We start from the raw sequence: 24,444 nt of genomic DNA, 5'->3' as shown, positions 1-24,444 counted from the left end.
AAGGTCGTGTATTCGCAGATTGCAAAATCAAAAATTATATTATATGAAACACTATTTTACTGTCTACTTAATAAGTCCCTTAACCTAGCATTTTCTACTTCTAATTCTTTAAATCGTTTTTGAGATTCCTTGTACTCGTAAGCCCGTTTTTCTCTTTCCATTTTCCATTTGATTTGAACTTCTTCGAGTCTTAACTTCGAGATTGGTGAGGTATCGTTATTTACATTGTTTGATTGGTGATCATAGCTTTCTAATTGCTTTGCTAATACTGATCTATGGTTTACTAGTTCATTGATTCTTTGGTGTAAGTCTTTGATATAGTCTTCTTTACCTTCGTTTTCTGTCTCTTTTAATAAAAGTCGTATATGATCGTTTACTAAGATATCCACAGCTCTGACAAAATAATTGAATACTGATCTATGACAGTCTCTTAAGAACTCCATATTATCTTGATCAAGGGTAGCAATGTCTTGACTGTTAACCTTCTTCATGAGCATATCATATTTCTTGATTGGATCTTTTAATGAAGAATCATCAGCGATTTTATTGAATGATTTTATAAGTCTTTGGAATTCTTGAGTGTCAAATTGAACAATATCATTTAATTGATGATTAAGATATTTCTGGTATTCATTAATGTCTCCATCAGACAGTACCAGTTGCAGTCTTGATTGATGACCAGATTCTTGAAGTGCATTAATTTTCTCTGTCAAACTCTCAATAGTCACTTTCAAATTGACTTCTTTCTCCTTGGATGTTTCTAAGGCATAGGAAAGTTTAATATTTTCAGCTTTGAGTTTTCTTTCGACTTCAGCCGCAGCATCAATTTCATCTCTTAACTTCTGATCCATACGTTTGTCATTTCTTAAAGCGACAATTTCCTTTTGTCTTGCTTGAAGTTGACTAGATAATGCAGATATGCTTTCAGCTGATTCTTGCTTTAATTCTTCGTAAATCTTATTTGTTTCATCTAAATCTTCGATTAAAGCCTGATTGTGTTGTTTTAATTCTTCTATTTCAGTCTTTATATCTTCATCTTCTTGTCTAGCTTGATTTGATGTTTGAGCTTTCAAATCAGCTAATTCTTTTGATATCCTTTCATTTTCTTCTTTCATCTTCTCAAGTTCAATAGCTTCACCATTTTCATTAAAAGTCTGGCAAAGCTCAATAAATTTCAGTGACATAAATTGAAAATTCCTCTTCATAGATTGAGAATCATCAATATCCTTTCTCAACTCCTCAAGCTTTTCTTTTTCATTCTTTTGATTATTTAATTTTAATTGAAGATCATTAACGGTTGCTATTAAGTTATCAATTACAGGTTGATGTTTATTATCCTCCTTGCCACTTGAAGCTGGTGGAGATGGAAGAATTAAATGTTCAGACTCTTTCTTCAACGCTTCTAGCTTCTCTAACCATGAGATATTATCTGGAGATGTAAGTATATCTTGTAGTTTCTCACGAGATTGAAATGCAGTGTTTGAGTTTGTTGCGATATTATGCATTATTTCATCTATTATGCTTGAACAAATCGATATATCTTCATTCAACTGAGCTATATGTAAATCTTTATCGTGAAGCTTTTCTTCAAAGTTTTGTAGATTGTTTATTATTTCATTGTTAATATCGACCACTTCTTGATAATCATTGAGTAATTTATTATATTCGCTCTCCAACATAGCATAATCAGTACTTCTTGTGCTTTGAGTTGGTGAAAGTCCTTGGAGGTCGAATTGGAATTTAGCTAATTCATTCTCATCTAATAAGTCTTTGTTTATCACATGTTTATCAATTATCTTTTGTAAGAACTCCTTAAATAATTGAATTTGAATTCTGTAACTCCCTATTTGTTTATTTAAATCAGCAATCTTAGATACGGTACTTGCATGAGTACTACTAGCATTGTTTGCATTAGCAGTCTCTATATTATTATTGTCTGTGGTTGGGAATAATGATTGTTTAATAGCTGGTAACCTTATCATACTTTCAGGATGTTGAAGATTACTTTGTCCCTTAGTAGGAGTAAATGTGGAAGCAGTTCGAAGTCTTCTCCAAGGTGTGATAGGATTGCTTTGGGTATTGGGAAGTATAGACATTTGGTTCATTCTTCTAGGACTGAAATCGAAATCTTGATCGAATTGAGCTCGCGTATCATTAAATTTAGTAGTATCAACTGTTGATTCATGAAAAGTACTATTAGAGTCATTATTATGCACTACCACCGAGTGATTGTTATTATCAAAGTCTGAAAACCCCAAATCATCATGTAAATCAGCACTATTCATCACACCGTTGTTATACGGTGAAGGATCCGAGTTCAACATACTATGGTTGTTTGAATGAATCAGATCTTGATCAACATCTGAATATTCATCACTTTCAGGATGAGTATCAGTATAGAGACTTTTTATCACGCTATTTTCATCAAGAACATCAGTAATAGGAATCTCTGGATTTGAAATAAATGGACTCGTGGAATTGGAACTATCGAATGTTTGATCTTGTATCTTTGAGTTGTTATTGTTGTTTATGATAAAGTTGAAACTATTATTTGATTCCATTTTCTCACCACCTTGTGTTTGACTATTTATTTCTTTAAGGGGTGTTTTGGTTAAGGACATATTATCCCCATTTGTCGGCATCTCCATTGAATATTACACTTCAATTGACTAATAACTTGATAAAAATGGGCCCTTTGATATTACTGCAACTTATTTTTTTTTATTTTTTGTTTACATTTTGACCCCAATCCGCGTAACACAAAATTACTCCAGAGTTTTACATTTGTTTCACTTACATTGTTTGTATGAAAGGTAGTAATAATATATGGTGGATGTGTGTGTTTTAATCGTATATATTTAGATATGTATTATACATGGCTATAAGCTTTCTAACTTTCCATTTCTTCATCATCTTCCTCTTCTTCTTCGTCTTCTTCATCTTCTTCTTCAGCAAATTTTCTTGCTTCGGCTAATAAATCTTCAGGGATAAATTCATGTCTACCTTTGGTTTCTTCTAAAGAAATCCACGAGATCTCCAATTCATAGTCTTTATCTTTATTATCTTCGTGAGCTTGATGGATTATCTTTGCTGCAGTCTTAACAGCTTCCTTTACAGTTATAGTTTCATAATCTAATTTTTCTAATTCTGATTTGGCAGTTTGTCTACCTTTACCAGTAGCAGCACCAGTATAACCCCAACATGCACCACTTGGTTCGATCATATATAAATGAGGACCATCATCATCTATACCTCCAACGATTGAGACAACTCCAAATGGTCTTACTGAGTTATAACAAGTATAATTTTGAACATAGATACCTAATCTATCCATTAAATGAGGAACTGAAATAGGAGTTTTATAAAATGATTTAAAAGTTTGAGCTTCATCTCTACCTCTATTAACGAAATGACGACCATCTGGTAAAAGACCAGAATATACCACACCAATATGTTTATCAATAGTTTGAATTCTTTTATTCTTTCCTGGAACTAATAATTTAGAATTTATAATCTTTTCCACGGCTAACACTATACCATCTTTACATTTAATCCCAATTGATGTTCCACCATTTTCTACTGCCTTCATGGCATATTCTACTTGGAAATTTCTTCCATCTATAATAAAGTTCAATGTTAGTAAATGAATCACAACGAAATAAAATAAAATGATATACATATATCATGCTTTAATACATACCTGGTGAAAACACACTATTAGATAAATCATAACCCGTACCAATCGACGTCTATAAGTTTGAAAAGTTAGTAAATTGTTAATTTCAATATTTGATGATTTGACAATGCAACCAAGTCCTTCCCCCAGACCATTGAACAATCTAAATCAATCACACTCAATGATACATACCATATTTCTACTATTCAATTACTATTATAACTCAAATATTCAATTATATGATATTGATGCAATACAAATATGATATATGATATAAGTAAAATTGATATATCGATTTCAAATTTGGTGGTATATATATATCGCCACTCTCTTTCAGTTTTTTCGTAGCCAAATGTTGTATACAGGAGTGTATTGTCGTGTACTTTAGCCCAATTTTGGTCTGGCTGTTTTTTTACCAAAAAGTTTCGTTGTTGCGGGACAAAAACAATTAACCAGTTTAACTATGCAAATAAACCTTTACGTTGGGTGAATACATCAGTTGCAATGTCGGATAATAATCTTTGGTTAAGTGATGGTGCGTTTCAGTCGTCCAACGATAGTTCGTCAGGAGATAACTTCATCAATGGACTCTTTGATCAAAGTCAATTTCCACCTCAACAGACAACTCAACCTGAATTTAATTCTTCACAACAACCTGGATTAGGACCTCAAAATTCACAGATGTTCATGAGGCAACAATCACAACAACAGGTACCTCAGCAACAACAGCAACCTCAACAGCAATCGCCCCAACCTATACAATCTCAACAACCATTAAGGCAACAAGTACAAGCTCAATTAGACCAAGGTAGAAGAGAGCAGTTGATGAGAATGAGACAACAGGTAATGCTGCAACAACAGGCATACGGTGCTAATCAAAATCAATCACAATCCCAATCCCAATCCCAAACTCAAAATAAAACTCAAGCTCAAGCTCAAGCAGCCCAAGCTCGTCTTAAAAGTTTAGAAATGCGTGATAATTTACCTGGTTCTCAAGTCCCTACTCCAGTTCAACAACAAGGTACACCAGTTTTGAATAACAATGTTCCTCATCAAGTTCAACAGACTCAAAATTATGGTAGTCCAATGGTGTCTAATATGTCTCCAAGAGTTCAAAATACTAATATTAATCAAGGATCTCAAGATTTACAAGGTCCCCCTCAAAGTACTTTTCAACAATCTTCATCTCCATCTGCCAACCAACAACAACAAAATCAACAACAACCACAGGGTCAACAAGGTCAAGGTCAACAACAACAAGGTATTCCAAGACCACAAGTTGCTCAATTACAAATGGAACTCTTTATGACTACTCTTGAAGATTTCATGGCACGTCGTAATACTCCTTTAAGATCACCACTTTTTATTAATAATAAGAGAGTCAATTTATTCTACTTTCATTTATTATGTCAAAAATTAGGTGGTCCACTGCAATTGATAAGATGGTTGCAACAACCAATGGGTCAACAACAACAACAAAGTCCATGGTTATTTATTGGACAAACGTTACGTCTTTTGGATGGGGTTAATGTTGAAGATGCAAGTGTTCGTGAAAGATTTGAAAGAGAGATAAGCACATGTTATGCAAACTATCTTTATCCTTATGAACAATATAGTAGTACTCCAGAAGGTAGCAGAGAACTTCAGGGGAAGAGACAACAATTTCAAAAACAAATAATTGCCAAGTTTCAGCAACAACAACTTCAATTACACCAACAACAACAACAGCAGCAGCAGCAGCAGCAGCAGCAGCAGCAGCAGCAACAACAACAACAACAGCAACAACAACCGATTCAACCGATTCAACAAATTGGACAACAAGGGCAACAAGGACAATCACCACATATTCAGATGACGCAAGGAAATTCACGTTCTCCAGTTGTAAATAACGTTCCAACACCATCTATAAATCAACAAAGTCCAATGTTAAGTCAAGCCCCAACCCCACAACAAAGGAAAATGTCTCGCGTTAGCAACGCTTCTAATAATAATTCCCCTAGTGTTGTTCAATCTCCTTATTTACAGAATCAACAAATTAGTGGTTCAAGATCTAGTAGTGTTTTGGGCCAACAAACTAATGCACCAATTCAATCACAACATGCTACACATCAACTCACTTCACAACAGCAGTTCTTACAACAACAGCAACAGCTCCAAATGCAACAACAAAATCAACTTCAACAACAGCAACAACAGCAACAGCAACATCAACAGCAACAACAACAGCAACGTCAAAGTAGTCTTCTGCAACAACCACCTGTACAACAATTTCAACAACAACAACCTCCTCCTCCACAACAACAACAACAACAACAACAACAACAACAACAACAACAACAACAACAACAACAACAACAACAACAACAACATAGACAACAGCAGCAGTCACAGCCTACATTGCAGGGTAGAGTTGCTTCTGGTTCTCAATTGATGCAACAACCACAAGTGAAACCAGAAATAGAAAAAGAAGAACCAAATATCATAAAGAGTTATGTACCATTCAGGAAATTAGTGGATTCACATGGTGGTTATAACATCAAAGAATTATCTCAAATTGGAGGAGAAATTGATACTGCTAAACCAGTTTACCTTTTTTCACCTGAATTAGGTACTGTGAACTTACAAGCCATAATCATGGGACTTAAGAGTAACTCTCAAAATAATGAAGAAGTTGTTAATTCTTTAAATACTTTGTTAGTGATTACGGCTGATAAAGATTGTATATTAAATATCAATGACTGTTTAGAATTGTTAGAGTCATTATCGATTTTAGGTTCTAAAGTTCTTGATAGAATAGTCTTGGATAAGGAAGAAGAGAATATTTTTGAAGATGCTACTAAACTTTCTGATAACAATCTTATCAATGATATCTTCGAAAAGTATAATAACGCTAGCCATGGGTTTGCTAATGAAGATATTCATTTGGTAGTTGATTCATTAACAGGTGAAGTTGATGAAGATGATGATGATGACTTTGATTTATTCTCTTTGATGGATTATGAAAAATCATCGGCTACTACTCCAGAGACCAGTAATGGTACTACTCGACGCAAAGATTACGATTTTGATATGCCAGATTATGTCGCTTCATTGACTGACTTTAAAGCTGAAAATAGTCATCATTTTAGTAAAATTCAAGCAAAGAGTGCAGTTGATGAAAAAGTGTTGCAAGTTGATTTGTTAATCACTATCACCATGATTTTGAGAAATATTTCATTTTTAAATTATAACAGTATTGCAATGGCTACCAATCCATCCTTAAAGAAATTGTTATTTTCACTTATCAAAACTATTGGGCTCCAAAAGGATAAATTTGTATTCACCAGAAAGAGATTATGTTTATTGAAGGATTGTTTATATGTGTTGGATAATATTGCTTTCTGTTTTGAATTAAGAAGTTTAGAACAAGCATTTTTAGCCTTTGCATTAGTTTGTTCATTTGGACCTGATTTGGATGAATCCAATTATGAAATTCCACAATCAAATCTTGAAATGTATTCCTATTTACCATTTGCCATTGATTTATTAACCAAGCTTATGGTAAGAGAACCTCATAATAGATCATTAATTCAAGCAGTATTAACAGGTACCTTAAGTATATCTTCCACTGCTAATTATTCCAATGTTAAATCTCTTACTATAAATCATAAAGATCAAGAAGAAACTAGAAAGTTAATTAAAGCTTTCCAAAAGGGTAAAGATTTTACATCAGGACAATTATTAACTAAGGCATTCAAATTATATATGAGTATTATTCCATTTGATGCTAATAGTTATGAATTTTCGAAGTTTGTCTTTACCAGAGCTCCAACTATTTCACAAGCCTTATTCGGAACAAAGCTTCTTATAGATATGATTCCAATTGATGATTTATCAGGATCTATCAACAGATTATCAATTAAATGGTTGATCCATAACAAAGAATTGATATTATCTAATTTTGCCAGAGTTGCTATTGCTTTAGTTTCTGAAACTGGGAAGTTTCCTCGAGAATCCAATGAATATAAAATTCTTACTTTGGTGTTATCCAAAGCATTAATTGTTATAAATTCATTAGTTAGTAATCTTGTTTCTGCTAAAGAAGTATTATCAAATGATAAGGAATTATCCGAGTCAATTAATGAAATTAATAGTTTGACAGGAATTCAACCTGACTCTACTCTAGCCCTTGATACGTCCTTGGCAGTTACCATTGATACTAACTTGGGTAAAGAAGTTATAAGACTTTTGAGAACTTTAAAATCTCTATCTTAGAAAGCTAATATTTTATTCTATATTATATTATATGTACCATTACTTAATTTTGTCAATACTATTACCTTAATAAAAGCAACGTTTTTAGAATTAAATAAAGATACTCGTACGTTATATTGCAAAAAGTTCAATAAAAGTCTATTGGATGTCTACGGCTACTATTCTATCAAACTATTATATTCTGGGCTAATTTTGTCCTACAAAATAAATGCTTGTCTATGTAATCTAGACTCTCTCCGTTAAGGGTGTAGAAAAATACCAACACAACTCTTATCTGAACTGCTTTACATACCGTTAACTCAAGTCAATCTGCCAAAGTTCATATGAACCTACCCTAAAAATATGAAATATGTATTGACTTCTTACAATGATTAACATATCATCGACAAGTTATGATGTAATTACTTAAACAATCTAGGGGGTCATCTTATTCCTGTATATAATTCATATCCCGTTGCATGTTTTTTTTCTGAAAAGATGTTGCGTTAGCTTTATATTAAGCTGAAAACATCAAAATGGTTTAAGAGAACTTTACTATTATACGAATCTAGCTGAAATAAATAGAGAATGACAGGACTAAATCTTTAAACGTCGTCTTCTGTTCTCTTGGTTAAAAGAAAAAGAAGTTGTTTACATTCAATTTGAAAGTTTTAATAATTCGGAGTTGGTTTCGCAGTCAATCTTCACCTTGATTTATCTCGTCTATGATAATCAACCATAGACATGCATTTAAAATAGACTTACACACACTGTGTATCTTTCTGCATTCAAAGTACACAAAACTCTAGATTCCCTTTCACGATGTACCCCAGTATTAATATTTCCGACTAATACACTTTTGTTCTCTTTTCTTTTTTTAGCCTAAACTTATTTTTTATGCACAGCATCTGATTAAGCTTTGCAAAAATCAATCAAGAATTCTTCTTTATGGGGCTTTTTTGTAGCTATAACGATTTTTACATTTCAAAATGGTGTTAGTTACAGTCATCGTTAGTTTGGTATTAAGTCATTCTACATTAGATTTGGCCAGAAGAACAATAGATTTTAACTAAAATTTATAAAAATTTGTTTACCACATTTCCCATTTAATAGCGATGATGATATTTTCGTCTTTATTTTACATTACTTTGCCTACGATCATTTATAAATAACAGTGTTGCAGTAAATAAATTAAATTGTGTAGTTTTGAACTCCTTTATTCATTTTTATTCGAACATACATACCTGAGATCCTGAAGTATCAATCTTACATAATGGATGAGATTGTTGCAATAGAATATGAAGCGTATGCTTTATCAGGGCTATTATTGGTAGCGGTAATGGCCACTTCAATAATAATCTTTAAACATAATAATCCTGCTCAACTTATTTCAAGAAGTTCTTTGAAGGATATTAAAACGATGTTTAAGTTATTCTTTATCTCATTATTAGTTTTATTAAATATGAATCTTATTATAACTTTTGTCAGTCAACTATTCATTGATATTCAAACACATTACAATTTAGTTGAATATTATTCTCATACTTTTAATTTAAGACATAGCCCTATTTCTGAAGAAGTTACTAAACTTCATTTCAAACCAGTTGAGTTATTAACATTTTCAAATATGGAAGATCACTTTGATATTGATGTTTCATTTCCTAAACAAAAGAAATTTGATGAAGAAGAATTGAGTGAATTCTTTACTTTCAAATGTCCTAAAATCTCATTTTATGATAAAAACTCTTTAAGTTCTTCAACTGAAATGACAAAATTAGATGTCGAGAATGAAATGCTAAAAATTAGAAATCTTGCCATAGACATGTATCAAAGAAATGAATATCCATTATTACAATACGCTTTTGATGATCATGAAAGTGAAACTCTAGAATATATTCTTGAAAGAAAATGGTTTAAATTTTGTTCAGCTCCTGTTTGGATGGATAAATATGGAGTTTATATTGTTATTAATAGAGTCACATATTGTCCTTCTAAAAATTATAAATCACCAAAACTTTCATTATTATATGCTCAGATCTTAGATAAAGATTGGAATGAATTGGAAGACTATACTATAGATGATATTCATGGTGAACCAATCGTTTTCCCTGCTATCTTCCCAGCTAGTATGGATGATGTTGGTGATAAACAGTTTTTAGGTCCTGAAGATCCACGTATAATTATCAGAGATTATTTTAATGAAAAAACTCAAAAAATGGATCAAGAACCAGTGATTATTTTTAATACAATTCTGAAAAAATTAAAACAAGCCAGAGCTATGCATATTTATAGACCATTTACTCATCGAACTAGAGTTAGAAGATTTGATATTCACGCTGTTAAACATAAACCCATTGAAAAGAATTGGGCACCATTTTTCAGTACTGATAAAGAATACATTTATTTCCTTTATAGCTTTTTACCATTCAGAATCATAAAATGTAATATTGATAGTGGAATTTGTCATACCGTAACTGGACCCGAGGTCGATCCTGAAGCTTCTGGTTCTGAGCTTTCTGGAAGTACCAATTTAATGGAAATTCCTTCAAATCTTTTACCAAGTGATTTAGCTAAACATCGAAAACTTTGGTTTGGTATAATCAGATCTCACATTCATGGCTGTGGATGTATGGATCATCTTTATAGATTCCATGCAATTTTGATATCAACTCGTGTGGATGATCCAAATGATAAATTTACTATTGATTACACCACTTCATTGTTGGACTTTAATATCAATCCTGAATCTTTTGAAACAGAATTAGAAGATTACAAATGTGAAGATGGTAAATCAGTTTTAATTCCAAATTCAATTGCATATTGGGATTTCATACCTAAAAATATGACTAATGAAGAAAATCAATATGGTGAAGATATTATGGGTATTGCGTATTCAGAAGCTGATGAAGATAATAAAGTCATTCATGTTAAAGGATGGTTGAAACATCTTACTAAAATGTTAGATGGTGATAGACATAAGTTTAAAACTCATTATTTAAGAGAATCAAAGAATAACTTAGAATCAAATTTCATAAGTCAATGTTCAGTAATCGGCAAGGCAGAATATTGTAAATCTGCAGAAAAGAAATATGAATGGTTAAGTAAACCGTTTCAAACTGATGTTAAATTTAGAGAAGAAGCTGCTAAAAAGGAAAAGGAAAGATTAGCAAATGAAAGAGCTAAGAAGATTTTATTAGGACAAATGACCCCAAACGATTTAGAAGCTTTAGAAAAAAACCAAAATAATGTAAGCTAACTTGTATGAATTCGTAATTCCGATTGTTTTAATTTCAATTCTTGTTTATGTTTAATGTATTATTTATTTTTATTTAGAGTCGAAAATTCTTGTAGTATACTTCCAAGTTTATACTTCTTCATTGCTGCAAAACAGACCGACATTATTTATTATATACGACATTACTAAATGTCGCATACATTAAATCTCGTTTTTTACCTCGGCCAAATTGGTTTGGTTACTATGGAGAAAAATGAAAACTGGAGAAGAATCATAAACTATACATTATTAATTACCATTTAAAGCAGTTCAACAGGCAAAAAGTATAAACAACATGAGTAGTGTCAATGAACGTTCATTGCCGTTTGCTGATGCTGCAACGATAGGTATGTTCCTCATCTTCTATTTCATTGTCGTATGCTTATAATACTAACGTTTAATATCTTTATAGTCAGAGCACATCAAAAGGATGCTTATTTTGAATCATCATACCGAACTCAATTAAATGAAATCCTTCAATTATTCAAAGGTCAAAGATTTGTCAACTCATATCCTGAAGAAATCACCATAGTGGCGAAAGCATTGTACTTGGGTTTAACTACATTAATTGGGGCTCGTACTTTAGGTGAAGAATATGTTGATTTGATATATGTGAATCGATCAGGTAAGAAAATACCCAAGTTGTTACCTCGATTAGGATTCATTCTTTCATATGCTATCTTGCCTTACCTTATCTCCAAAATAGTTAAAAAATTCAAATATAAAGAGCAAGATGAGAAAGATACAAGTGTATGGGTTAAATTAATGTCATCATATTTTAAAGTTCTTGATACATTCTTAAACATTCATATAGCTGTATTTTATTTCCTGGGTGAATTTTATTCATTATCAAAACGACTTTTTGGGTTAAGATATGCATTTGGTCATAATAAAGATATAAATAGTGTGAAAGCCACTGGGAATTATTCTCTTTTGGGTGGGGTTATAATCCTTCAATTCATCATAAAGGGATTGATTAAGTTAAAGGCATATAATGATGAACAAAGTAAAGAAGATAGATTAGATAAAGAACAAGTTGATAAAGATTGGAAGAGAATATCTGATATAGATGAATTAAAAGATATTTCAGAAGATAGCGAAAATAATTTTGATATTGATTTATCAGATCCAAAGCAATTACCTTATTTACCAGAATCTTCTCGAACTTGTATGTTATGTTTATCTCCTATGGTTAATCCATCAGCTGCTAATTGTGGTCATTTATTCTGTTGGGATTGTATACTTGATTGGCTTAAAGATCATCCTGAATGCCCATTATGTAGACAACAATGTTTACAACAACATTTATTACCTCTTAAATAGGCAAAATCACTTCTTACGTTATCATGATCAACCTACATGTCTCTTATGTCTAGTTAATATAAGTATTTAGTAGTTTTAATTTAGTATGAACTCTTTAACTTACGTGAATGTTTTTATGCAGGAAATTTGCTTAGTATATTTTTGTTGAATATCAAATACGATTTATGAAGTATGTAAGATCTATAACAGTAATGTTCATAAGATAATGGCATTCAAATTAAAATGGCCAATACTTGGTGTGATAGTAAGTTGGATGATTGAGAATAAGAAACTTCTAGAAAAATGTTTATTTTACTAACGAATATATCTTATAGATTCCATGTATTCTAATATCGTTATGTGGATATGGATCCCATTATTTTGTATTTTCCAATCATCTAAGTCAATCTGAACAAATTTGGTTTCAAGCGTATCTTACCATATCATGGATATCATACTTCATAGCGATCCGTAAGGACCCAGGCTCACCACCGATCAATTTCGAACCCAATCAAGGAGAATGGAGAAGATGGTGTAAGAAATGTCAGAATTATAAACCTGAACGAAGTCATCATTGTAAGAGTTGTCAAAAATGTGTATTAAAGATGGATCATCATTGTCCTTGGACAATGAATTGTGTAGGTCATGGGAATTTCCCTCATTTTTTACGATTCTTATTGTGGGTTATATGGACATCAGGTTATATTATGGTTCAATTAAGTAAACGAGTTATACAATATTATGAAGAAAGGAATTTACCGGCTTATTTAATTCCTCGTGGAGAAATGCTTGCGGTGGTGTTTTTATTACCAATTGATTTCTTTATGTTTATATCGATTTTAATTTTATTTATAAGATGTTTAATTAATTTTATGGTGAAAGGTATGACACAAATTGAAGTTTGGGAATCAGAAAGAATTGAAGGACAATTTCATACTGAAAGATTTTGGCGTCAAATTAGACTGAATTATTTCAAATTACATAATAAGGCATTACCGAAGTTGACTAGTTGGAGAACTGAAAATGAAAGAATACGTGCAGCAGAAGAACTTTCACAGGAACAACAAGAAGAAGAGGAAGAACAAGAAGAGTTGTTGGAACAGGGTGTCGTACCTCAAGAATACACTTATGAAGATTTAATATTCCCCTACGATTTAGGATTTTGGAAGAATATAACCACCAGTATAGGATACCCTTATCAATGGATTTTACCATGGGGAGGACCAAATAATGATGGATATCATATTGAAAAAAGTGAAGAATTCATAGAGGAGGATCAATTGGGATTACCTTGGCCTCCAGATAGTGGACATCAAGAAAACACCACTAGTAGTACTATCAATCGAGATATTGAATTAGATCAAATTCAAATCAATGGTCGTACCAATATTCAACTATTAAAGAAAAGATTAGATCCTCGATCAAATATGAAACGGACGGAATGGATGAATGATCAAGGGGAAACATTGGATGATTTAGGAGTTGACATTGATGCTGAAGATGCTGATCATGAAGAATTATTATTGAATCATCCTGAATGAATATATATTTTTACAATGGGGAGATAAGATTAAATATTGTGGCTACTATTTTTCTGTACATACATAGAAGATAACGATTAAAATTGAAGTTTAATTTAAGTAATAAATTGCAAATTTACACTTTTGACTCTTGATATATATATAATATCCCCACATAAACTAGATAGTCATATAACAATATATATGATCTAATAGTTAATTAACGGTATATGACATTTTGGTGTGGCGTTTTTTCGTTTTTCCTGTATACAGATCATATAACAGGTCCGAACATCAAAACCATTTTTTGTTGTTGGTGTGAGCCATATCACGTGCAAAGTGGTGATTTTTTAACAATTTTAAACAACCCGATTTTTCAATTATTTCATGGGGGGTGGTGGTGGTTGTAATTTGATTATATATATATAATCCCAATTGTATAAAAACATTTTTCAAAAAAATTATAACTTTTGTTCTTTCTTAGTATTTTTCTTTTTATTCAATAATTAGAATAATTCATTTATCTATTCAATTGACTAATATATTATTTCAAAATGGCTACTGAACATAAAGCTTTAAGATTAGGATCCAAAGCTCCAGATTTCAAAGCTGATACTTCCAATGGACCAATTTCTTTCCATGAATTCATTGGTGATTCATGGACTGTGTTATTTTCTCATCCAGATGATTTCACTCCAGTTTGTACTACTGAATTAGGTGCTTTTGCTAAATTAGAACCTGAATTTGCTAAAAGAGGGGTTAAGTTGATTGGTTTAAGTGCTAACAATACTGATTCTCATAAAGCTTGGATTAAAGATATTGATGAAGTTACTGGTTCCAAATTAACTTTCCCAATCATTGCTGATCCAGAAAGAAAAGTTGCTCATGCATTTGATATGATTGATTATCAAGATGCTACTAATGTTGATAATAAGGGTGTTCAATTTACTATTAGATCTGTTTTCATTATTGATCCAAAGAAAACTATTAGATTAATCTTATCCTACCCAGCTTCCACTGGTAGAAACACTGCTGAAGTTTTAAGAGTTGTTGATTCTTTACAAACTGGTGATAAATATAGAGTTACAACTCCAATCAATTGGGTTCCAGGAGATGATGTTATTGTTCATCCAACTGTTTCTAATGAAGAAGCCAAGACTTTATTCCCAAAATTCAGAATCATCAAGCCTTATTTAAGATTAACTCCATTAGAAGTTAAAGAAACTTAAATTAGATGAATGATTGATTTTGTTTGGTGAAAGTATTTTAAAATATTTTGATACTTTTATTTAATTCTTGTGTATTTCTGTTATATTTACAGTTATTATTTTCTTTTTAATGTAAAATTTATTTGTTAATTTGAATATTAAGTGATGTAGACATGTAATTTAGTTGTTTAGTTGATTAATTGTATGAATTGTGTTGTTTGGCTATTTACTAGCATTTTTTTTGCAGCAGACGACTATTAAACACATCCATGCCTCATATTATATATAGGAGGGCTGGTTTATAGTTAATTTTTAACATGAACCAAAAGAGAAGAGGAGAGGAGAAAATATTTGCACTATACGCTTAACTAACTTAAAAGGAATGTTCCCACATTTTTTAAAAAGGTTGCTCATATTTCTCCATTTTACAGCATAAAGTAGAAAATCCCAACTGGATTGAAATAAAATTTACCCATTTTAAATTTGAATATATATTTTTAAAAATAATCGTAAACTTCTTCTAATGACACACTAATATACAGAATTGTAAAAGTAATAAACTAAACTAAAGTAATAAACGTAAACGTAAACGTAAACTTGAACAAAATACTTAATCACCGTTAAACCTATTTTCAAAATAGATTTATTTTGACTTTTGAATAAATAAATAACATGAAGAATTGAATTGTGTAGATAGTATAGATATGAACCATTTTCACATCATTACATCTTCATCTCCACTATAATGACGCACTAATTCATCATTATATTCATATTCTTCCTTTTGTTGATCCATCATTCCGAAATAATTCTCTTGTTCTTGTTCAAATTGAGGTTGTAATGATGATGATGATTGTTGTGGTTGGTTTTGGTCATTATGTTGTTGAATTTCTTGCATAGATGGCGGAGGTGGAGTTATTTGATGATATCCATCTACAACATATGATTCTACTTCATCACTTGGACTTAATCTTAATTGAGTACTACTATGTTGTTGTTGATTACTGGGGGATGAATAATTTCTTTGATTTTGATTTTGATTTTGTTGTTGTTGAATTTGTTGATTATATAAAGATTGAGGAGTTGAAGGTAAAGTATCATAAATATCATTACTATTGATTGAATTAAATGAAATATCTCCAAATGAAACATCTTCAAATTTTGTAATTTGTTCACCAGTTACAGGATGTTCAAATTGTCTTAAAGAACCCCAAGGAGTGATTTTTACAATTCCACCTTCAGGATGAGAATAAATAGGCCATTCATTTGAAGTAGTATATTCTTGTTTATCTTGTTCATTTATGAAATTTTTAATCTTTTTAGTATCAGGTTCAACTTCATCTCTTTTTCTCTTTGATGCAAAATTCATCTTGTCGTAGTTTATATGGTGGGAAAAACTTTTAAGAAACAGCAAGTAAATGGGTTCTTAACTTAAGTTGAATAAAGGTGGATGTGATTATATTTCGATGGTTATAAAAGTATAATACAATTTAAATATATGTAAAACTCGTTACTATTATTGTTATGGTTGATAAATAATTTTAATAGTGAAAAAACTCCTATAAAGAAGATATTGCTTAACTAAAAAAAAAATAAAGAGAGAAAAAAAAAAGATGTATAGAATGAAAAAAAAGAGAAAGAGAAGGAAATGATAAGTATATAAACTATTACTATATAACTATACATTAAGAAGAAGGGTAACTATATACACACAATCTAACATAGTATATATTTTTACTAACTATATTATTATTCAGACAATCTCTTGTCATACCCATTTTCTATTTAAGGCGAAAATTTTGGTATGATGGTTATATACAGGATGCCATTTTTTTGTGTAAAAATTTAATAAAAAAGAAATTTTACGCATAATAAACCTTTTGGTACGGACACACCCTCTTTTTTTCGTACCACCAGCACTTTCTCTCACTCTTTGCTTGTCTTTAATTACTAGATTGGGTTGGGAAGTAAGGAGTGTATATAATTTTAGCTTTACTTTTTTGACCAAATCGCACGACGCGTCTTGAAATTCAATTTTATGATTAACCGCGTCGGAAACAAAAAGGGAAATGAAAACCCTTTTGAACAAGAACACACGACCTCCGATTTCTCCTCTTCACTTGTCGTCACAGTACACGACTTTGGCGAAACTTTGATCTCGGTGCACTACCAGATACGGGTGACTTTCGTCATGTGACATCTAACCAATGAAGAAACATCATTTTCAAATCCTTTACCACTTTGAAAAAAAAAAAAAACACTGTAAAATTTGAGCCTATAATCATAAATTGATTAGATTCAGATATCAACTCTATAAAGTCTCCCCAATTACATCATTTGAGGATCTATCATTCATTCCATTCAATTCATTGTGTTGTTGTTGAATAATAGTCTTTTTGTATACCTTTTTCCAACGTCATTTGAAGAAGATATATCTTTACTTATCAAATCAATCCTTTATTGATATCATTGATTAGTTGTATTCATCAAAAGTCAATTATAGTGTTATTCGTGTTGACTCGTTATTTTTAATTCATTCATAAGTTAAGATATTTTCATTAATATCCCTTTTATTCATTATTCATCATCATTATTATTATTATAATCTTTGCATTAATCATTATTTTCTCCACTTACACATATATTCCCCCTCATCACATAATAACTACCTTTCATAATGTTAAGAGCTTCTAGAATACCATTAACCAGATTATCCCAATATACCTCATCATCATCATCCTCAATCATAAAATCATCTTCAATCATACCTACCATCTCTCCTATAATATCTAAATCATTCTCATCAATCTCAAAATTAAATGCTAGTCATGAACCTGAAGGTCCAAAACCTTTTCATAATGCCTTAGGTAAACCAAATCAAAGATATTCAGATGAACCAGGTGTGTTTGGATCCACCACTTTCTCCGAAGTTTTCGATGAAGTCGATATGGTTTGGAATAAAGATGATGATCCAAAGAAAGTTGAAAAACAAAATTCAAAAATTAGACATTTCACCATTAATTTCGGTCCTCAACATCCAGCCGCTCATGGAGTGTTAAGATTAATTCTTGAATTACATGGGGAAGAAATCGTTAGAGCTGATCCTCATGTTGGTTTGTTACATCGTGGTACGGAAAAATTAATTGAAATTAAAACTTATATTCAAGCTTTACCTTATTTTGATAGATTGGATTATGTTAGTATGATGACCAATGAATTAGTATTTGCATTAGCAGTTGAAAAACTATTAAACATTGAAGTTCCATTAAGAGCCAAATATATTAGAACTTTATTTGGTGAAATCACTCGTGTTTTAAATCATTGTATGTCAGTGTTATCTCATATTATGGATGTTGGTGGTTTAACTCCTTTCCTTTGGGGATTTGAAGAACGTGAAAAATTAATGGAATTTTATGAACGTGTTTCTGGGGCAAGATTACATAGTGCTTATGTTAGACCAGGTGGGGTTAGTCAAGATTTACCAGTTGGTTTATTAGATGATATTTATATGTGGGCTACTCAATTTGGTGATAGAATTGATGAGACTGAAGAATTAGTTACTGATAATCGTATTTGGAAAGATAGAACCATTGGTGTTGGTATTGTTACCGCTGAAGATGCTTTAAATTATTCTCTTTCAGGAGTCATGTTAAGAGGTTCCGGTATTCCATTTGATATTAGAAAATCTCAACCTTATGATGCTTATGATTTAGTTGATTTTGATATTGCTGTTGGTTTAAATGGTGATTGTTATGATCGTTATTTAATTAGAATGGCTGAATTTAGACAATCTTTAAGAATTATATTCCAATGTATTAATGATATACCTGAAGGTCCAACCAAAGTTGAAGATTATAAAATCAGTCCTCCATCAAGATCTTTAATGAAAGAAGATATGGAAGCTTTAATTCATCATTTCTTATTATTCACCAAAGGTTATGCTGTACCACAAGGTGAAACTTATACTTGTATCGAAGCTCCAAAAGGGGAAATGGGAGTATATGTTGTAAGTGATGGTTCTGAAAGACCTTATAGATGTAAAATTAGAGCACCAGGTTTTGCTCATTTAGGTGCATTTGATCATATTTCAAGAGGTAATTTATTAGCTGATGCTGTGGCTATTATTGGTACTATGGATTTAGTGTTTGGTGAAGTTGATCGTTAGAGAATTAGTTTCCATTCATCCATTTCCTCATAAATTTTGCATATTGTTTCATTTTTATTTACTTTACCCTTAGTTGATCACTCTCCTTCCTTGTTTTAGATTATTATTCCCTCCCCATCATCCTCCATGTTTTTTTATATTACATTATTTTTATTACACTCTTTCTTTTTTTAAAAACTTTCATTAATACAATTTATATATATACAAAAAAAAATACATAAATAGATACTTAAAAATTTCATCGTCGTAGATTTGTCTCAGGATACGGCTTTGTATAATAAGAATAATGAACTTCCTGCTCCTGTGAATAACATTAGAGTTTTAAACATTGATGAATCTGAATCTTGACGTGGTGGAGCGTAATACATGTGTGGGTTCCGTGATGTGGAGGAATATGACGAGGAAGTGGAGGATGAACTTGATGACGACGCGTGATTTGGACGAGGGGATGATGTGGATGTTGTGGAAGACGATGAATATGATTGAGATTGATTCATAGGATTATTATCTCGTAATTGAACATGTCTCATTAAATGCTTGGTGATTAATTCTTCACTTATATCATTATTTGAAGATGATTTTAATAAATTTTGTAAGATTTTATCGCGATCTTCCTTTGATAAATGTTTATTTATAATTCGTTGTTCGAATTTCAAATGTTTATGTAAATGTTGATTATAATCGAAATGAGGGACATCGAATCTATCGCCATAATTTACATGATGACCTGAGAATTTTGAATGTAAATCGAAATCAGAACTATCATTTTGATCATTAAAATAAACTTTATTTCGTTTAGTATTTAATCCTGATCCTGAACTTGAACCTGATTTGGAATAATATTTCGCTTCTCCATAATACTTATTATGCCATTCACGTTCACGATTACTTTGATTATTACTTCCAAATCCATAATTATTCCGATGTGAAGATCTCCCTAATATATCTTGATCATATTCTTTCTTACGTTTGATATCTTTTAAAGTATCATAAGCAGTGACGATATTGATGAATTTATCATTCAAGGCTTCTTTCTCATCATTATCTAAACTGGGATTTAAATCAGGATGATATTTCTTACTTAATTTTTTAAATTGATGTTTGATTTCTTTTATAGTTGAATTAGTTGGGATTTCTAGAATTTGATAATAATTCAACTGATCGGAACTAGATGAACTGTTATATCGTATACTACTTATTCCTATATGATTGATACTAAATTGAAATGGTATGGATTTGAGGGGTGATTTATACATGGATGGAATATTAAAATGATGGGGTAAATGGAAGGAATATATAGTACAAGGAATGAAAATGATCTCTAATTAAACATGAATCTGATGATGATAATGACAAAAATGGTATGGAGTGATCTAATGGGTTGGCATAATCTAGAATGGGTCTATCTAGGGATATGATAAATAGAATATATGATAAATATTGAAAAGAATAATGAATAGTTTTGTAAAACTATGTTTTGGTATAAAATCTTGTGATAAGATTTTGATAGATGAATTCAGAAATTTGTTTAGAACCCCGACTCGTGATTTCATCCCCGTGATCTTTCCCGATTTTTAAGAGGTGTATTTGTATTTATTTATGTATAATGTACAAATTTAATACGATGAATGATTACAATTGCGAAAAAGTTAAAAAAAGAAATCAAAAACTGTAAAAAAAAAAAGAAATTTTAAAATTTCCTATTAAGGAGAAACCTCTACTGTGGCATGGATGTTGGACCAATTGATGATGATTATGGGTAACTATTAAGAATAGTATACTACCCTTACAGTTAAGGTAACAAATCAAACAAACAGTAACATTAAGTGTAATATAATTATTATGATAACAGTTATGGTGAATAATTGTTAATGTCACCTCATATTGTTTTATAGCTGGTCAAGGGTGAATTGTAAATGGTGGAGGAGTGTTAACTATAGATCTGATCTGATTATAAATGGCTTAATGGAATCTAAGATATAGGGATATGTTAGTATCTCCTTTGACGATTTAGTAGAACATAATAATCAATGATTAAATGTCATGATTAAACTGTAGTAGAGTAGTTAACCCAATCAATCAGACAGACAATTTAGTTGTTATGTAATTCTTAAATTTCGCACTGTCTGTCTGATCTGTCAGTTAATTAATCAAATCAGACAGACAGTCATTTTTATGATATGTTTAAAAATCAGAGTGGACCACCACCACCACCACCACCACCACAAATGGGATGATATAATTCATAACTAATTCATATCTTATTTCTGCTACTCCTTCTTCTTCTTCTTCTTCTTCTTCTTATTATTACTATAAGTCTTAGTTTAGGTTATATCATTCAAGTATAGTGTAAATCTATTATTAGGTTCAAACTCATTACTTACTTACTTACTTAGTAATAAAACTCAAAATCACATTTCTTTTGTGTGGGTGTGATTTTTCTATTTGTGTCTAACTGTTACGAGTTCAATTCAATTCAGTTTCTTTTTTTTTTATTTTAGTTTTTTTTTTTTCGTTCCATTTTCCCAAAAGTTTTTGTTGTTGATTGTTATTAATTATCAACTTAAACCTAAAAGGCATCACCTCACATCAACATATAACTATTATAACTTAATAACTTAAAGGTTCAGTCATATCTTAATAGTTATCCCCCAAAGTCATCCTCATCAAAACTTATCTGTTGGTGGTCTTATCATATCCTTATCAGCATCGTTATAGTTAGCCCCCTCCCTCCCTACCTCCTTTCCTCCCTATCCTTCCCCATTACGCCATCTCCCCGTCTAATAGTGGATTTGTAATCTTCCTCCTATTACTACTACTACTACAGCAAGAACGTTTATACCCTCCTTCCCCCCATTCATAAATCTATTCCATCATGTCAAGACCGACAGCTGCTCTCTTACAACGTCAATTTAAAGAATTAACCGACCCCAAAAAAGTTTCTCCATTTCACATCGATTTAGATGATGATAATATCTTTTTATGGAATATTGGTATGATGGTATTTAATAAAGAATCAATCTATCATGGAGGTTATTTTAAAGGTTCTATGAAATTCCCTCCTGATTTCCCCTTTTCTCCTCCAACCTTTAGATTCACTCCTCCATTATATCATCCAAATATTTATAGAGATGGTAGAGTTTGTATATCTATCTTACATCAAGGTGGTGATCCAACTAATGATGAACCAGATAATGAAACTTGGTCCCCTGCTCAATCGGTTGAATCTGTCTTAATTTCCATTCTTTCCCTTTTAGAAGATCCAAATGTTTCATCCCCTGCTAATATTGATGCTTCAGTTGAATTAAGAAAAAATCCGGATGCTTATAAAAGAAAAGTTTTACAAGAAGTTGAACATTCAAAACAAAATATTCCAGAAGGTTTTGTAATGCCAGATTCTGAAGCTGAAGTATTTAAATCAAATCATAATAGACTTGAAATTGAACAATTAAATGATGATTTTTGGTCAGAATATGATGATGAAGATGATTATGAAGAAGATGATTATGATCATGATGATGATGATGAAGTTGAAGATGATGAAAGTGTTCAAGCAAGTTTAATGGATGGATGATATGTTTAAATCCTATATTATTAACGTTGTCATTATTCATTTCCTCTTCCTTTATTTTTTAATGGTTTTTTTTTTCTTTTTTAATGGTTCCTTCTTCTTCTTGTTCTTCTCATTGTTGTTCTTACTTATCTCTAATTTATTCATCATACAACTAATCCAATCATCATCATCACCTCCATTCCTTCAATAACTTATCATCTCCATTTGAGGTTCATTTATCTTTATCTTTTGCATCATTTTTTATCTTCCTACCTCATCCTCCTAACTCAACCAACCAGCCACTTAATTATTACTATTGTTATCTTCATCCGTATTCCTTGTTGCTATGTACTTTTTATATAATATCTGCATCTAATCCTTTATTTTTTGTATCTCTCCTTATCCTCTCTATTTTCTCCCCCTACTTCATATTATATAATTTGGGCTTTAGTTATCTATTTTTACATATATATCATTAAACTTATCTATTTGAAACCACTTGTATGAAAATTATTATTATTATTATTAAACTGATTTAGTTTTTTCTCTATTCTATATAATAAATAACAAAACGAAAGCGTAACTATCTTCTTTTAATTCTTCTTTTTATATACCATTACAACCTTCTAATCCTTCAGATAGTGCTTTTGAAACATTATCTATTTTTAACTTTGCAATTGAATCAGGCAATTCCGTTGAATAATATAACACGACGAACAATTGATGGAATGAAGGATTGGCACCTTCACCTTCACCCTGAGCAAAATCAATATGATTTACATTGACGCCATTATCATCATCTATATCATTAATATGTTCGATTCCATTCTCTCCATTGGTAGTCAGGCCCACTCCACCATTAACATCATCTCCAACTACACTTTGAATTCCATATTTCACTCTCTGTATGATTAATTTCAATCCATCTTCAATCTGAAGTATTTCCCAATCATTCAATCTTGCATCATCTTCATTACGAAGATTGGCTTCCAATTGTTTATACCCAATCAAAGCATATATCTTTAAATTATCACTATTATACCCCTCATCACCATCTACATTCCCACTTTGACTTCCCTTCCCACTTTCAATATCGTCTTCATTTGATGTAGATGTTTGTCGAGTTTGATAATGATGTTTATGATTGATGACTGTAGTCAAGGGTATACCTTCATTACTCAATAATGAAATGGCAAATGGTGAGATCCCCTCAGGCCCCGTATGGAGATGTCCACCCCCGTTGATGGTTGATGGGACGGTTATCGGTTGTAAACTTTGTGATAATAATTGTGATAATTGTCGAGCTTGCAACATTGCTTCTTATGTGATATTGTATTTGTTGTTTCTGTGTTCTGTTATAATTTTGAATGAGGATCAATTGGTTGGATGATTCAATTGTTGATCAACCTATATCTATCCTGATACCTCTGAAGTTACAATTGAGATCTAGATCTATAGATTCCTATTTATAGTAGTTAGATGATGGTTTATTTTGGATTTTTTATTTTCCATT

The 24,444-nt window shown here is 31.2% G+C and overlaps 12 protein-coding genes across 12 annotated transcripts; 7 read left to right on the top strand and 5 right to left on the bottom strand. All coding sequences in view use genetic code 12, as the record gives it.

The window, feature by feature from the left end:
* Positions 1-56: 56 nt before the first annotated feature.
* Positions 57-2,621, bottom strand: DFJ63DRAFT_335821 (uncharacterized protein; the record flags this gene model as incomplete). The annotated part of the gene is made up of 1 exon (XM_064908275.1): positions 57-2,621. One exon carries the CDS (start codon positions 2,619-2,621, stop codon positions 57-59), a length of 2,565 nt encoding a protein of 854 aa, XP_064761849.1.
* A 268-nt stretch (positions 2,622-2,889) lies between these two features.
* PRE10 (proteasome core particle subunit alpha 7) lies at positions 2,890-3,966 on the bottom strand (the record flags this gene model as incomplete). Its single annotated transcript, XM_064907046.1, has 3 exons — positions 3,869-3,966; positions 3,701-3,749; positions 2,890-3,618 (listed from the first exon to the last, which is right to left on the bottom strand). Exons 1-3 carry the CDS (start codon positions 3,869-3,871, stop codon positions 2,891-2,893), a joined length of 780 nt encoding a protein of 259 aa, XP_064761848.1. The 5' UTR covers positions 3,872-3,966.
* Positions 3,967-4,180: 214 nt separating this feature from the next.
* Positions 4,181-7,930, top strand: SWI1 (Swi1p; the record flags this gene model as incomplete). The annotated part of the gene is made up of 1 exon (XM_064906204.1): positions 4,181-7,930. The coding sequence occupies one exon, from the start codon at positions 4,181-4,183 to the stop codon at positions 7,928-7,930; it is 3,750 nt and encodes a 1,249-aa protein (XP_064761847.1).
* Positions 7,931-9,182: 1,252 nt separating this feature from the next.
* On the top strand, positions 9,183-11,165 carry DFJ63DRAFT_313633 (uncharacterized protein; the record flags this gene model as incomplete). Its single annotated transcript, XM_064906203.1, has 1 exon — positions 9,183-11,165. The coding sequence occupies one exon, from the start codon at positions 9,183-9,185 to the stop codon at positions 11,163-11,165; it is 1,983 nt and encodes a 660-aa protein (XP_064761846.1).
* A 157-nt stretch (positions 11,166-11,322) lies between these two features.
* Positions 11,323-12,831, top strand: DFJ63DRAFT_161574 (ubiquitin-protein ligase peroxin 10). Its single transcript, XM_064903650.1, has 3 exons — positions 11,323-11,530; positions 11,596-12,754; positions 12,821-12,831. The coding sequence occupies exons 1-2, from the start codon at positions 11,479-11,481 to the stop codon at positions 12,504-12,506; spliced, it is 963 nt and encodes a 320-aa protein (XP_064761845.1). The 5' UTR covers positions 11,323-11,478; the 3' UTR covers positions 12,507-12,754; positions 12,821-12,831.
* DFJ63DRAFT_335817 (palmitoyltransferase) lies at positions 12,729-14,026 on the top strand (the record flags this gene model as incomplete). Its single annotated transcript, XM_064908274.1, has 2 exons — positions 12,729-12,754; positions 12,889-14,026. The coding sequence occupies 2 exons, from the start codon at positions 12,729-12,731 to the stop codon at positions 14,024-14,026; spliced, it is 1,164 nt and encodes a 387-aa protein (XP_064761844.1).
* Positions 14,027-14,293: 267 nt separating this feature from the next.
* Positions 14,294-15,674, top strand: PRX1 (thioredoxin peroxidase). Its single transcript, XM_064903651.1, has one exon. The coding sequence runs from the start codon at positions 14,560-14,562 to the stop codon at positions 15,232-15,234; it is 675 nt and encodes a 224-aa protein (XP_064761843.1). The 5' UTR covers positions 14,294-14,559; the 3' UTR covers positions 15,235-15,674.
* Positions 15,675-15,719: 45 nt separating this feature from the next.
* On the bottom strand, positions 15,720-16,862 carry DFJ63DRAFT_330048 (uncharacterized protein). Its single transcript, XM_064907641.1, has one exon. The coding sequence runs from the start codon at positions 16,580-16,582 to the stop codon at positions 15,929-15,931; it is 654 nt and encodes a 217-aa protein (XP_064761842.1). The 5' UTR covers positions 16,583-16,862; the 3' UTR covers positions 15,720-15,928.
* A 1,028-nt stretch (positions 16,863-17,890) lies between these two features.
* NUC2 (Nuc2p) lies at positions 17,891-19,378 on the top strand (the record flags this gene model as incomplete). Its single annotated transcript, XM_064907476.1, has 1 exon — positions 17,891-19,378. One exon carries the CDS (start codon positions 17,891-17,893, stop codon positions 19,376-19,378), a length of 1,488 nt encoding a protein of 495 aa, XP_064761841.1.
* A 257-nt stretch (positions 19,379-19,635) lies between these two features.
* On the bottom strand, positions 19,636-20,634 carry DFJ63DRAFT_313627 (uncharacterized protein; the record flags this gene model as incomplete). Its single annotated transcript, XM_064906202.1, has 1 exon — positions 19,636-20,634. The coding sequence occupies one exon, from the start codon at positions 20,632-20,634 to the stop codon at positions 19,636-19,638; it is 999 nt and encodes a 332-aa protein (XP_064761840.1).
* Positions 20,635-22,253: 1,619 nt separating this feature from the next.
* On the top strand, positions 22,254-22,952 carry CDC34 (SCF E2 ubiquitin-protein ligase catalytic subunit; the record flags this gene model as incomplete). The annotated part of the gene is made up of 1 exon (XM_064908273.1): positions 22,254-22,952. The coding sequence occupies one exon, from the start codon at positions 22,254-22,256 to the stop codon at positions 22,950-22,952; it is 699 nt and encodes a 232-aa protein (XP_064761839.1).
* Positions 22,953-23,537: 585 nt separating this feature from the next.
* On the bottom strand, positions 23,538-24,245 carry DFJ63DRAFT_313625 (uncharacterized protein; the record flags this gene model as incomplete). Its single annotated transcript, XM_064906201.1, has 1 exon — positions 23,538-24,245. The coding sequence occupies one exon, from the start codon at positions 24,243-24,245 to the stop codon at positions 23,538-23,540; it is 708 nt and encodes a 235-aa protein (XP_064761838.1).
* Positions 24,246-24,444: the final 199 nt, after the last annotated feature.

Source organism: Scheffersomyces coipomensis (assembly GCF_036884675.1).
Source record: "Scheffersomyces coipomensis strain NRRL Y-17651 chromosome Unknown DFJ63scaffold_4, whole genome shotgun sequence".
NCBI lineage: Eukaryota > Fungi > Ascomycota > Pichiomycetes > Serinales > Debaryomycetaceae > Scheffersomyces > Scheffersomyces coipomensis.
Note: the sequence above shows the minus strand (reverse complement) of the source record. Positions and strands in the feature narration are given on the sequence as shown.